Source organism: Rhincodon typus, chromosome 18 (genome assembly GCF_021869965.1).
Source record: "Rhincodon typus isolate 14 chromosome 18, sRhiTyp1.1, whole genome shotgun sequence".
Taxonomy (NCBI): domain Eukaryota; kingdom Metazoa; phylum Chordata; class Chondrichthyes; order Orectolobiformes; family Rhincodontidae; genus Rhincodon; species Rhincodon typus.
Window position 1 is genome coordinate 9359976 of NC_063349.1, and position 15587 is coordinate 9375562.

Genomic DNA, 15587 nt, shown 5'->3' on the forward strand with positions numbered 1-15587 from the left:
GAAGAGAAGAGAGAGAAGAAGAAGAGAAGAGAGAGAAGAGAGAGAAGAAGAAGAAGAAGAAGAAGAGAGACAGAAGAGAGAGAGAGAGAAGATGAAGAAGAAGAGAGACAGAAGAGAGAGAGAGATGAAGAGAGAGAGAGAAGATGAAGAAGAAGAGAGACAGAAGAGAGAGAGAGATGAAGAGAGAGAGAGAAGATGAAGAAGAAGAGAGACAGAAGAGAGAGAGAGAAGATGAAGAAGAAGAGAGAGAGAGAAAGCAGAAGAAGAAGCAGAAGCAGAAGCAGAAGAAGAAGAAGAGAGAAATAAGTAAATAAATAGAGAGAGAAAAAAATCTGCTCAAGGAGCTTCAAACTTTTTTTTGTGTTGGCACCCTCTTTCAGCGTGGGAATGGAAAGGTATCAGAGATATTCATGCAACCCAAAATAATATACTTCTTGCAAAAATACACAAGGAGAGATGGTTTGCTATGTAATTTGCACTTAATCTGTCATTTCAAATCCAGTACTGTGCGCAAGATATTGAATGAAAACAATGAATAATGTCAACAAAACGTAACGTAGTCTCAAATTATTTTTAAAATCAACCAATCTGGTCAAACATATTATGTATGCTGCTCCTTCAGGGCAGGTAGAACTTAAAAGACAGACCTTCTAATCTAGAGGTAGGGACATTAAAAATGCTTTGTGATGCAGCAGTAAAGGTTTCCTTCTGATCAATTTGTTCACAGAGCAGCTGTAACACAGTGAAATGACATAACTATAACGAATCTCAATATAAAAGAAAAATAAATCTTACAGGTAGAAAGAGTCGCTGAGAAGCACAAGGCTTGAACAACTTCTTCCATATCCCTGCAGTTTCATCAGGAAATGTTATTGGGTAGATAGTGTGATTAAACTGCTGATGGAAAGCTTTCTTCCAGATTTCCAGCTGTGGGCCAAAAAGAGACACATTACTGACCAGACATTCCAACAAAATTCAATGCCAGAAAAATACTACTTCAAAATAAAACAAAACAATCATTGGATAATTCATAGAATTTTCCTCAAATGATTGGTTTTGCAATTGAAATCTCCAAGTTGCACTTAAGTAGGTTTTTATTCTTTTGCAGGTAAGCAAATAACTAAGTGGTGTTACTATAGGGTCAGGGTCACTGTCACCTTCTAACTATCTAACCAGTCGCAGGTGCCAAAGAGGAGGCCATCTTCAATAGAGAAGATAGTTAACCAGGCAAAATGGGGAGAGAGAGAGAAAAATGGTGCAGTAATGGCATTAAATACAAACATTTTAAAAACTTTCTTTAAAACAATCTAATTCAACGTACGCAGGGGCGTATTTCTTTGTAAAACTTGTTTAAATAAAATATGTGAACTATCAATACAGGTACATACCGTACTATTGAACTTCTTATGAAGTTCATCCTCTGCAAATATGTGAAAATGAAGTGGTTTCTGACTAAATAAAATGGCAGACTTCAGCATTGTTAAAGTTTCTTCCAATCTCTGTCCACAAGTTACCACGGCCAGATGCATCCTCCGTGAAGGTTCTTTCGATGAGCTTGCAGGGCTCCAAGTTTTTGCTTCATGTCTACCAAATTAAAATTTTGTTATAGATCGCAAACCTCCATGCTGCAAATAAAAAATCACGACACCTGTATATCTTTTCAAAAGTGATGCTTTCCAGAAAAATATTACAGTGCTCAGGAAGTCTGCATAATAGGATATTCAGAGTGTCATAGAGCACCGAAACAGACCCTTTGGTCCGACTCGTCCCTGCAGACCAAGTTTCCCAAACTAAGCTAGTCCCACTTGCTGTGTTTGGTCCATATCCTTCTAAATCTTTCCTATCCATGTACCTAAAGTGTTTTTTTTAATGTTGTTACTGAACCTGCATCTATCACTTCCTCTAGCATATCATTCCACATGCAGCCACTCTGTGCGAAAAAGTTGCTCCTCAGGTCCCTTTGAAAGCTTTCTCTTCTCACCTGAAAAATATGCTCCCCAGTTTTGAACTCCCGTACCCTGGGGAAAAGACCTTTGCTATTCACCTTATCTGCACCCCTCATGATTTTATAAACCTCTAAAGGTCACCCGTCAACCTCATATGCTCCAGTTAAAGAAGTCCCAGCCTATCCAGCCTCTCCTTATAACTCAAACACTCTATTCCCAGTGAAATCCTGGTAAATCTTTTGTGAACTCTCTCCAATTTAATAATATCCTTCCTAATAGCAGGGCAACTAGAACTGTAGACAGTACTCCAAAAAGTGGCCTCAGCAACATCCTGTACAACCTCAGCATTACACCCCCAACTCCTTTACTCAATGGTCTGAGCAATGAAAGCAAGTCCAGTTACTAAGTCATTGAAGGAGTACAAATGTCGCATGTCTCAGTAGTGACATCCTCATGCACGTGAGCAATAAATCAAACACTGCTCGCACACGATGAAGAGTAGTAAATAAATTAGTTTAGCTGTGGCATGCAAATCTTTATCCTGTTTCATCTGTATTTCCATAAAAGACTAAAATAGAGCTGAGCTGTGAATCTGGGACAATCTCAAATGTTTTCCAACTAAACAGGTCAATGGATCAGCAAACTATCCTTTAAACCTCAACAATGCTAATTATGAAATGTTACGATTGGACCCGAGGTGAGATTCATCAGCTTGTTACAATTCTAAACAAACCTGTTCCCAGGTGAGGGGGGAGAAAGCAGAGATGAAGTGGCTCCCCTTCTTAATTCAACCCCTCTCTTGGTTGGTAGCAACAAGTTTATTTTAAAAAGCATCACTTCCTCATCATACCTTTTCTGAGCACTTGCATTTTAAAAGGAAGCCAAATTAACCAGACTCTCAAGTTCAAGGAAGAGAGAGTTTATAAGCCATTAAACACAAAAAAAGTAACGGGTCATCCACAAAAAGAAAGTAAATTGGGTAAAAAGAACAGCAATTGAAAAATAGAAATCAAATAAAATCAGTCAGTCTCTGGGCTCCCAAAAGGGAAATTTTGAGAGTTGACCATTAAATTAGATTGAAATCACCAATGCTGAAGTTGAAAGACAAGCAATTGACTCTGCAAGTTTATTGACAGACTTTTGAATCATTTCCTTTTTAACAGTGGAGTGGAGCCTTTCTTCATCTTCTTAAACGGTGACCTTCACTGCACACTAATCCAGTCTAGCACATCAGACCCCTACAAACAGACAGTGGATTGGGGTTGGTTTGGGACAAATAAAAAAACCTGCAATCGGGACAATTCACAGGAGATTAAACATAGAAACGAGGAGCTGAAGCAGGCCATTTGGCTCTTCAAGCCGGCTCTGCCATTTAATATAATCATGGCTGATCTGCTATCTCAGTGGGATTACGTAATTTTCTCCCTGTACCCCTGGTGCCTTTAAAATCTAAAACTTTTAAAAAATTATCTTTCTTCAATACTGACTTAGCCCCCCAGCCTCCTGTTGTAGCGAATTCCACAGGTTCACTACTGTTTGAATGAAAAAAATATTTTCTTATCTCAGTCCTAAATTGTCTACCCTGTAACTTGAGACTGTGTTTCCTGGTTTTGACTTTCCAACAATGGGGAAAAAAATTCTCCCAGCATCTAGTTTGTCCAGCCCTGTTGGAATTTTCCACATTTCAATCAGATCCACTCTCATCTGTCTAAACTCTAGTGAATACAAGCCTAGGCAAACCAATCTTCTCATAGGACAATCCTGACATTCCGAGTAATAGTCCTGTGAGCCTCCACTGCATTTCCTGTAGGGCAAGTATAAGCTTTCTTGGGAGGGATACCAAAACTGCGCACAATACTCCAGATGTGATGTCACCATGTCCCTGCACTACTGCAGTAAGAAATCCCTACTTCTGAACTCCAGTCCTCTTTCAACGAAACCAATACACTATTTGCCTTTCTAATTGCTGGCCACATCTGCCTGTTAATTTTCATTGAACTAGAGTAAAAGGACATCTAGACTAATACAATCAATAAAATTAAGAACTATGGACGCTGAAGATATCAAACAAACAAAAACAAATTGCTAGAGCAACTCAGCAGGTCAGCAGCATCTATGGAGAAAACACAGTTAAACTTTTTGAGTCCAGTGACCCTTCTTCAGAACATCTGGACTCCTTTGTACATCCACACTTCCCTAAATAACACAATTTAAATAATACTCTTCCTTTCTGCTTTTCATACCAAAGTGCATAACTTCACAGTTAGCCATGCTGTATGTGTGCCTCCTTTATATTCTCCTCACAACCCCGTACAGTTTTGTGTATCGGTCAGCAAACTTGGAAATGTTGCATTTGGTTTCCTTATCCAGATCATTGTATATCGTGACTAGCTGGGTCCCAACAGCATTCCATTAGTCTCTGCCTACCACTTGGCAAAAGACATTTATTCCCACTCTGTTTGTTGACTAAAATAACAAGGTGTAGAGCTGGTTGAACACAGCAGGCCAAGCAGCAGAGGAGCAGAAAAGCTGACGTTTCGGGCCTAGACCCTTCTGTTAACCGATTCTCGACCTATGCCAATATCTTATCCCATGTGCTTTAATTGTGCCCACTAATCTCTGAAGGGACCTTATCAGAAGCCTTCCGAAAAATCCAAATACATCACATCCACTTGTCCTCCCTTACCCATTTCACCAGTTACATCCTCAAAAATCAACTGTAGATTTGTTCAGCACGATTTGTCATTCATAAACCAATGCTGGCTTTGTCCAGTAAATTAATGTGATAATATCTGTAAAACATCTTCTATAATAGACTCTAGCATTTTCCCCACTACTGATTTTGGGCTAAATGGCCTGTAATTCTCTTCCTTCCTTTTAAATAGTGGAGTGCATTTGCCATCCTCTAATCTGTAGGAACTACTCCATCCTATAGAATTTTGGAAGGTGGCCACCAATGCATCCAATGTTTTCAGGGCCAATTCCTTTACTCTGGGATGTAGATTATCACTCCTTGTGATTTGCCAGCCTTTAACCACATTAATTTCCTAGCACTCTTTTCTTACTAACATGGCCTTCCTTCAATTCATCCCTTTCACTGGACCCTTTGTTCCATAACACTGGAGAGATTTCTGGTGCCCTCTTTTTTGAAGGCAGAACCAAGCTATCTGTTCAATGCTTCTGTCATTTCTTTGTTCCCCATTATAATTTTCTCAGCTTTCTGACTGTAAGGGAATTACATTCATCTTCAATACATATGTGAAGAGAAAAAACTGTAAAGTTTTACAGTCAGTTTTTTGTGTTACCTGGAATTTTGCACTTATACTTTATTTTCCGCCTCTTGTTAAAAATGCAATATGCTTTTCTGAATTCTAAAATACTGCCATTCCTCAGGCTTTTTCCTAGGGTAGGGAGATCCAGACAAGAGGGCATAGGTTTAAGGCGAGAGGGAAACATTTAGAAAGGACACGAGGGGTATCTTTTTCATGGAGAGGGTGGTGCATGTATGGAACGAGCTGTCAGAGGAAGTGGAGGAGGCAAGTACAATTATAACATTTAAGAGGTATTTGAACAGGAAATGAATAGGAAGGGTTTAGAGGGATATAGGCCAAATTCTGGCAAATGGGACAAGGTCAGATTGGGATGACTTGTTGGCACGAACAAGTTGGACTAAAGGGTCTGTTTCTGTGTTGTATGACTCTAAATCTGGTAAACACATTTCTGATTTTGGGCGACTGAAATTGATGATATCAAAAAGTATGTCAATGTTAACTGGTGGAAATATATATAAAATAGGCAACAGACATACAGTCTGAATATCTGACACCACAGTTTATGGGCTCCATTAAAGTAAATCAGCCATATGGAATCACGATGAAAACAATTTTAATCATTGCCTGGATCTTCTGATTAGGATTGGAAACTTTATTTCTGAGCCTGAACAGGCAAAAAAATATACACATACTTACCTCCTTTAGATTTTTCCAAGTGAACTTCTATTGGAGAATGTTTTGGATCTGATTCAGTGCAGCAAATGTCAAAGAAAGCAAAATAGAGAATCCATGTTCCTTTCTGTGACACTAGTTGTTATATCCCCAATGTCCTTCTCACAGATATCAATTTAGTGATATCTTGGTCTCCAACAATCCAGAGTCCGAGAGAGTTGGGGATGTCTAAATTTTGTCTTCAATTGGATTATATGGATATGAATCAATTGTATTTAGAATCTAAAATCCTGCAGATGCTGGAAACCTGAAACAAACAGAGAATGCTAGAAAAACTCAGCAGATCAGCAGCATCCGTGGAGAGATAAACAGAGTTAATATTGAGACTGGTATGACTTTTTTGTCAGAACTCTGAACAGACATGCTCAGTCTCTCCAGTATTTTGTATTTACGACTTGGTTACTTTACAAACACAAACTGAATGCAAGAAATACTCTCCACCAATTGTTGTGCATTCGCATGTTTCAATGCAAGTTATTCATTATTTTTGACAAAACTGAAATTCTTCGGCACTAACAATGTTTATAACTGCGTTCTTACACGCATTTGTGAAAAATGACATCCTTTTAAAAAGGTATCAATTGAAACGCGTTAATACTACAACAAACGGCAGTACATGCCTAAAATAGAAAAAGATGAACATCATCTCATGCTAAACAACTAGCTGACATTAAAGACGGTAAGCTATGATTTAAATTCTGCACGGTTAAATTTTTGATTAAAAGAAGCTGGACGCTTCAACAGCCATAAATTAGCAAAGGCAAAAATGTAGAATACAGTGTATCAAGGATTTTGTTTATCAGTAACTCGGAACCAACATCTGCTCAAAAGCTCCGAGAGACTAAAGAGGTAATCCTCAAACCTCTTTACCTTTATCGTAAATGCTTCAGAGAATTAGGTGCCGCTTCTCTAGACTGGAAGCGAAATTTTTTTTTGTAAGTAAAGGGGAAATAATTTCAGGTGTATTAACTTGAATTAAGGTAGATAAATTGATCAAGGACTTAACGCAAGATGCACTATATGACTATTCAGAGAGAGAAGGCTATATCATGAACACCCAGCATGGTTTCTGGAAAAGGTAGTCCATTACAAATTATAAAGACTATCAATTCATTTTTGTGCTTTTTTTTTTTAAAAAGGTTGTGAACGAGAAAGAACAGTTTGGAAACCCAAGGATTTACAAGAATGGCTGCATGTTTTGAAAATAAGGAATTTGATACTCAAACAGGGTTAACAAAAAATAACTGTGGGTCCCATAATTGGTTCCAAGTCCACAAACCAATGACAAGGTCTTCTGTCTACCAACAAAGTGATTGGCTGTCAGTTAGCCAAAAAGCTTGGGCTGTTAGCAAGGCAGAGCGCGGTTCATTAGACCAGCAGAAAAATCAGCAGAACTGCAGCAGCCAAAAACCTTCTCACTCTCAGTCCTCTGTAGTAAATCACTTTAAACCTGAAGAAAATATTTCCTTCAGTAGATAATGTAAGTGGTAACTTTGAATTGGATAAATATCAGAGACCTTTCATAAGAGACACAGCTACTCAGTGACTCTGCTGTTGTGGATTGAAATTTGACTACAGAGAGACAATTGATAGCAAAAGGATTTTATTTAGTTATCTTTGGTGTCCTGAAGGAATCATTCAAGCTTACAAATTACGAGTGGAAGTACATCCCCTTGAGCCAGGTCCACCATTTGATAAAATCATGGTTGACTGGAGTGTGACTTCAAAACAACCTTTGACTCTCTTGTCAATCATAAACCTAATTGAGCCTCAAAAATATTCAATGATCCCTGTCTCCACTCTTTGGAAGAAAAGTTCACAGTCGAGTGACCAAAAGGAAAAAAAATTCTCATTTTAGTCTTTATAGGGTGAAACCCCTCATTTTTAAACTGTTGTTTCACAGACTTTCCTCACAACATCCTTGCACCATCTACTCTATTAAGTGCCCTCAAGATTGGACATGCTTCATGGAGATCACCTCACATTATTCTAAACAGCAATGAATATAGGCCTAATTTACCCAACATTTCCATGTAAGATTACTCCCTCCATCCCAGACAGTCAAGAGGACCTTCTCTGAACTTCTTCTGATGCCATTAAATTGCTTCCTCAAGCATAACCAAAATGGTACACAATACTCCAGCTGTGGTGCCACCAACACTCTCTACAACCAAAGCAAATCTTTCCTTTTGCATTCCTTCCTGCTTGTAATAAATGCTGTTTCCCTTCTCAATCACTTACTTTGTCTGCATACTGTGTTTGTGAAACATGGTCCAAAACCTAATCCATACGGCCTAGCAATCTTGCTTTGTTTAAATAAGATAGTGCTTTCCTGTTCTTCTAAAATGGATGAGTTCACATTTTCCCACGTTACACTATTTTATTTTGCCCGCTGTATCAAGAGCAAACTTAACAACCATATATAGCCAATTTCTTCATCCAGCTTAATTGTATAGTTTTTTTTTTAAAAAGTTGCCAAGAGTCCAGCAACTATCCTTGGGGCACTTCATTACTCAAAACTTGGCATTAGTCAATCAATCCTCTATCAATAATAATTTATCACCCCATTGAAACCATAAGCTTGTTTTGTGCAATAATCACTGATTGCTAAAAAGGCATTTAATACAGTGCACAAAGTGCACTACGACCAACCTGCTTCTCTGTGATATTGCACCTCAATATTTGTCTCCAAACCTAGGCTCTGAACCCAGTGACTGGTGATTAGCCCCATGGTGCTGTTGCTGCTTCAGGACATGCTGTGAGAATTAGTGACAAGCCTTTTGTTATTTTTATTAAAGTAACTATAGGCGGTGATGGGGAATGATTCAGGTTTCCAACATGATATGCAATCGAACAATCAAGGAAGAATTTGTAGGGAATTGGGAAATGAACAGAAAGAGAGGAATATAAAATACAATAATTGAAAAGGAGCTTGGTTAGAACACACCTGTAGTACGGTGTGCACTTTTGGTCTCCTTATCTCAGTAAAGATGTTACTGCCATAGAGGGAGTGTCAACAAACATTCACCAGGCTTGTTTTTAGATGACAAGACTGACATATGAATAGGGGCTTGGAAAACTGGGCCTGTATCATCCAGAATTTTAAAGAATGACAAGGGATTTCACTGATAACTAAAGCATACCTGAAGGAATAGACAGGTAGATGCAGGTCAGAGGTTTCCCCTGCTTGGGGACTGTAGAACTAAGGGACGGCATTTAGGACCTGAGGAAAAATTCCGTTTTACTCAGAGGGCAATGAATCTTTGGAATTACCTACGCAAGAGCGCTATGGAAGCTCAGTCTCCACATATATTTAAAGTTGAGGTAGACAAATATTTGATTATCATTGTCATAAAGGGTTATGGGAATAGTGTGAGTAAAAGGCATGGATGTTTTCAGTCAGCAATGATTGCATTAAATGGCAGAGCATGCTCGATGGCTGAAAAGCCTATTCTGGTTGCTATGAATGAGATAAGGGTACAAGTACCATAAAACTTGAATTCGATTAAAAAATATGGAATTAAAAGCCTAATGGCAACCATGTAATCACTGTTGATTGCTACGAACCAGATGTGTTTTTACTAAGGTCATTTAGGGAAAAGAATCTGGCATTCTTGCCACACAACGATTCATATTTGAATGTATACCTGATGAGTAAGCATGACTGACTTTCTTTTAATTCCCTGCTTTAGACAGAAATGGCCAAATCAATATGTTTTTTACAATAAAAGTTAACCAAGAGCATAAATCTTAAACAGATGGATAATTGTTGGCCACGATACTGAAAGAAGTTCCTTACTGCTGCTGAAAAGCTCTGTTGCAGAATCTGAAGAACCAGCCAAGGCCTTTACTTCAGTTCCGAGGAGCAACCCTACCCCTCAAATGATATGCGTCTCTGAACAACTTTTCTTAGAAAAAATACTGCATTCACTTCTCAAACGTGACTATCATATCACTTTCTCTATCAATAACACTATTTCTGCTCTTGCACTTCTCAGTGAAAAGCATCTAGAAATTACTAAAAATGGATTAAGCTGTTTGTAGTGATTGTAACGAGGTCAGCCACATGGACCTCAAAGTACGAGTTACCTGATTGAACCCTATTCATAGCCCCATAGCCCCAATCAGGGAGCCGTAGCTGGCAGATAAAAACAGGAGTGTCAGACATCCTGTTCACTCAGAGCGCTGGCTCTGAGGAGCTGGATCAGTGTCAAGGACTCTCCACATGTAAATAAGTGGTGACTTGGTGATGGGATACTGGTCTTTGGGGAGTTATTTCAGTGGCGATGAGAGAAAAGCACGCTCCTGATGAAATTCGCTTGCAACAGCTGTCTTTGAGTTAGGATAAGCATTTCTGGCATCATTATTTGAGAAGCTTGACTCCTTCAATCCTGCTATCAAAGACTGGGCCCAGTATGTAGAAAGAATGTGTAATTTTTTCCAGGTAATGACATCAGGGCAGATGAAAAACAACATGAAATTTTCCTGACAGCTTTTTAGGAGCCTAACTTTCCCTGAGGCACGACATACTAAAACCTTTCAAGAGTTGACGGATTTAGTTAAGGAATATTACGACACCAAGTGTCCTCTAATCCTGAGATACTATTTGGTTTTACTCAAAATTGAAGAACCAGGGGAATCCATATCAGGATTTTTGACCAGGTTAAGATGGAAAAGGAATGTGACTTTGGTTTAACCCTTAATGAGATGCCGACAGACTGTTCGGTATGTGGGATTAATGATGTAACCGTGCAAAAGCTTCTACTAAACTGAAGCCCAACTGGACTTCAAATAGGCACAACAACTACTTTTGCCACTGGAAAATATGGCAAATGGAGCATACGAGTTGTAGGGTATTCTGATGGAAGTGGACACCTTCGCCAGTCCGACTGAGTTTGGGGAATACCACTCCAGTGAAGGCAATTGCAAAGCCTCAGTGAGGGCAAATCCCAAACAGAGGGACTCTCGGTCAGCCCACAGCAAACTCCAAAACAAAGCCAATACTCGGCGAAAATGGCTAAAATTTTCATTTGGATCCAGGCCAGCAAGCCACTGTTGCTGCTGCTGATACGCAGACTGGAGACAGCAAAAAAGCCCCATGAGATCTAAATTGAGTAAGGACCTTACAAGCCAGTATCCAGGACAGTGCACATCCTGAAAAGTCCACCAATACTTTTATGGATATAAATTTGTAATAACAACAGATCACAAGTCCTGCTGGGTTAAGAGGAAAGGCGGTGACACTCAGCTTCAAGCCGAATTCAACGGTGGGCTACAATCTGGAACACCGCCCTAGAGGCTAAGGAGCAAATGCGGATGGATTGAGCCGCCTTCCGCTGGCAGATACACCACCGGTGCTACTGCCACTGGAACAGTCCGTAATGGCTTTAAATTCTCTCGACTCCCTTCCAGTCACAGCTGACAATAATGATCAGACTTTGGATGCAGAAAGATCCGGTACTGGCAAAACTGAAACAGTTGGTGGTGATAACGGAAACCAAACAGCCATCACAACCAGAATTGAAACCTTTTTGGACCGGAGAAACCAGATCACAGTAGAGGAGAGCATATTATTATGGCGAACAAGAGTGATAAAACGTCGCCACTGGATACTGGCTGAACTCCACTGGGGTCATCCAGGGGATTCCAAAATAAAGATGTTGACAAGAAGTTATGTCTGGTGGCCGGGACTGGATGCAGACATAACCGCGTTGTTGGGTCAGTGCCCAGAATGCCAACAAAGATAAAAATTACCATCACCAGCTCTCCCACATTCGTGGCAATGACCAGGTAAACCCTGGGCTTGATTACATGTCAACTAGGCAGGTCCTTTCATGGGCTCAATGTTCGTAGTTATTGTGGACACCCAGTCAAAGTTGCTGAATGTGCAGAGAGTTCATTCGTCAAACACAGAGACAACAATAGAAAAACACCGCGCATCTTTTGCTATACACAGACTCCTGGAAGCATTGGTCACATAACAGGCCATTGCTTACCAGCAGGGAATTTGAGCATTTCCTAAAGTCGAATGGTATTCGACATACAAGGACAGCTTCCATACCTTCCATCATCCAATAGTCTGGCAGAAAGAGCAGTCCAAACTTTGAAGGCAGGCTTAAAGGAACATCCTATAGCTTCAATTGATCGCAAACTGTCCCAGTTCCTATTTGACTATAGGACCACCCCTAATGCTAATACAAGGTTAGCTCCAGCAGAGATGCTAATGGGGAGCAGACACCGTACCAGGTTAATTCTAATCTTTCCAGAGCTTGTGGTGGTGGTAGTGGGGGGTGAGACACCAATGCTGGACAGAAGAATCCGCTAAGCAAGAGAGACAGTTTATTTCAGGGGATGAAGTTTGGTGTAGAAACCGTGGGAATGCATGGGTAAGAGGCATGATGGATACAAGGTCAGGTCCAGTGATGTATAAAGTTTGGGTAGACACAATGGTCCTGAACAAGCATGTGGACCATGTGAAAGCTGCAAACTCAAACTGTGTGGGAGTAAAACATGCCCGGCTCCTCAACAGCCTTCCAACTTTTCTGGAAACTGAGTTCTCCCTCTCCGTCAAGCGAAGGTACCTCAGTGTCTGAGATAGACATACCAGATGTTGCCACCATGATGCCTTTGCTGCCTGAAAGAGTTGGAACAACCTGACCTGGTGCTAAAACATCCCAGGAGGAGCTACAATAAAAAAAAAAGAGAACCAGCCTATGCCCTCAGATTCAGAGGGGAAGGGATGTAGAGATTGTAATGAGGTCAGCCAAGTGGACTTCACAAAATGAGAGGAATTAATGACAGATAAGAACAGGAATGTCAGACATCCTGTTCACCCAGAGCTGCCTGTGAGGGAGCTAGATCAGTGTCACAAACTCTTCATGTGTAAATAAAGGATGACTTAGTGACGGGATACCAGCCTCTGTGGATTTATTTCAATGTTTTTGATAGATGATTTCTCTTTCCTTGCTATCCTGAGGCATGCTAAGTTCAAATGCTGAAACATGGTTGAGTTCAATAATCTCACATTAAGAATCACAATCAGTGTATGTCCTGGTTCCCAAACTGTGGATCATAACCGCTAAGGGGATCATGAGTTCAACCTCCTCAGAAACTGCACTGCATACGCTCCATGGTCTTGTCCTTGCTATTCTCATGCCTCAGCCTTAGAATTGAAGAGTCTCATCCAGGGGGAGGAGTCCAAGTACATTTCAAGTGCAAGGCTGTGATTTTCTCTTTCCACAATGCACTTTCTCCTATTAATCTTTTCCACAGGATACAATCTTGGCACTGGCAGCCTGGATCCTGGGGTATTTTTCTTCCTTTCATGACCACTTTAAAAAGTTGCATGCAGGTGACTAACTAATTAGAGTTAATGGGGCTTAGGCTTAATGGGCATCTGGTGTGCAACAGAGTTCGGAAAGTAGATTAACAAATCAATTGATGCTATAAATTTAACAGGGGCCTGAAGGGGGAAATCAGTTCTTACGTTGGTGAACATGTGGGTGGTTATGAGAGGATGCTGGGTAGAGTTATTACATGATCCATTCTGAAAGGAGACTGCATCAACTACACAGTTCTACTCTAAGCAAGTTCAGAAAATATTAATTCTAAATAGTAAATATCCAGTCAAAACAAAAGGACCATGAAACTGGTCAATCAGCCACATACTGCCTCAGGCTATCAGAACTGTTCCATCGCCCTGCTGAGTGACCTGTATAGGCTGAGGTGGTGGATATAGAAGAGAAGGCATGACTACAGCACTTGTGTATGCTTCACTGACATAGGTGTCACTGGGGAATATGGAGAGCTTGGCTGAAATCTGTGCAGGTGCATAAAATAACAAACTAATTTAAAAGCATTAGCTAATAGTCATTAGCACATATTAACATGCTGTTTTATTTGCTCGTTTTTTTTTGTTGGCTTCTGGAGCCATGTTCACGGCGAGCACTGGTCTCAGGTCATCCCCCTGCTGGCTCTGCTGCTCAACTGACCAATTCATTAATTCATTTGAAGGACCTTACCCAGTAGTCATTTAATGGTCATCACAAGACAATCAATTAACAGTTGGATATAGTAAGCGGCAAAATAACTCAGGAGTATGACAGCCAAACAAAATCCCTCATCCATTCACTTAGAATTTACCGATCAGGCAATGTTAAGGCTCAGAATAGGGATATTTTGGTCTTTTGGAGCTCAAAACTCCAAAATATTCATAACAGCACACAAGTTCATAGTGAGACAAAACTGCCATTTGCAGCTTGAACACAAGATGGGGCTTACACCAGCATTTTGTTCCCTGTTTTACAATTATACCCATGTTCCCTTTAGCATGCAATTCTTAAACTGAATTTATTTTTGTGCTCTGCACAGGTACAGTGAGCAAAAGGCTTTGAATTGAAATTTGCAGCAATAAAATGCTTTGGAGGCAGTATAGCTGCAATCATGTTGCTCAACACCTTTAAGCATTTGAAATATGCTATATGTTACCTACAGCACAAAGGTCAATAAAACCTAAATTTCAGTAATAGTGCCTCACCACATATCAGAGTCATTTGCATGCATGTGAATGAGAATGCACAGTCATGTGTCTTAGAAATAAGAGTAACTATTTGCTGTTTATTTTCTAAATTCAGGTATTTTTCTCCACAACACTATAAACACTAATCCTATGAAAACCAGCGTGTATATTACACTATTCTGTATACAAATTACAAGGAAGCCTACCTAAACGCAGATTCCCAAAAGCAGTTCACTGCACAAACACCAGTGGGCAGCATCCAATATGGATTCCAGAAAGAAACAGACACATCCTTACACCTGATTGAATAAAAAGAAAGCAGGCCATGTGTGAAAACAGCTTCTCTTTTTATACAGTAACGTGCAAAAAATAAAATTTCCAAGCATAAAGGAAAAATTAAAAGCCTGACCAAATTCAATGTATGCATGCTAAGAAAAATGATCTAAAATAATTCTGTACAAAACCAAATTTTAAAGCCGATAATTTTTGATGATGAAATAAATGGCTTGAAATGTTGGAGAATTTCAAACAAAGTTAAAAAGGGTCTCTTATTTTTACTGATTTCTTTGCTGAATATCTGGAATTTATGCCTTTTGTAAAGCATTTGAAATGTTTACAATTCTTATTTTACTTCTAAAAAGGTATTTAGTTACAAGCTTACCAGGTTCTTTGAACCATCTCCTGAGAAGAGCATATATATTTTTAAAAAATGCATTTCCAAGATACGTAACAAATTCAAATCACAAAAGATGCTGTGACTGAAAATATAGCATGCTGGAGCTATGGGATATTGGGTTACGAGCAGCTTTTATGCATCATGACCTACCAAAGGGCACTTAATAGGAATTTGTTTAAAAATAGATATACTAAAAGGGATTGGGATAACTGACCACACAGGCACACCATTTTATTGGGTGTAGGCCAGAATTTGGACACGTAGAAGAATGAAAAGGTGGAAATTAAAAGCCTCAGATCTTCTGACTTGAATGGGCAAAATCTGACTTGCTGTTAATGGAGGGTAGATCAAAAATTAAAGAGGATAGGATTGTGCTTGGCTCTAAAACTTTTAGATCTAGCAGTGTAAAGTCTAGCCTCATTCATGCAATCCCTGTAACTATA

General features: G+C 39.6%; 1 protein-coding gene across 3 annotated transcripts in view; it reads right to left on the bottom strand.

Moving 5' to 3' along the window:
- The window catches only part of gxylt1b (glucoside xylosyltransferase 1b), a 128111-nt gene that overhangs the window by 85348 nt on the left and 27176 nt on the right, over nt 1-15587 (bottom strand). For 2 of the 3 annotated variants that reach the window (XM_048608005.1, XM_048608002.1), the window contains exons 2-4: nt 14675-14767; nt 1389-1584; nt 796-927 (exon numbers count right to left, since the gene is read on the bottom strand). In XM_048608005.1, the coding sequence (XP_048463962.1) occupies nt 796-927; nt 1389-1584; nt 14675-14767 (421 nt within the window). The remainder of the gene's footprint in view (nt 1-795; nt 928-1388; nt 1585-14674; nt 14768-15587) is intronic. The other variant, XM_048608003.1, reaches the window with a different exon arrangement.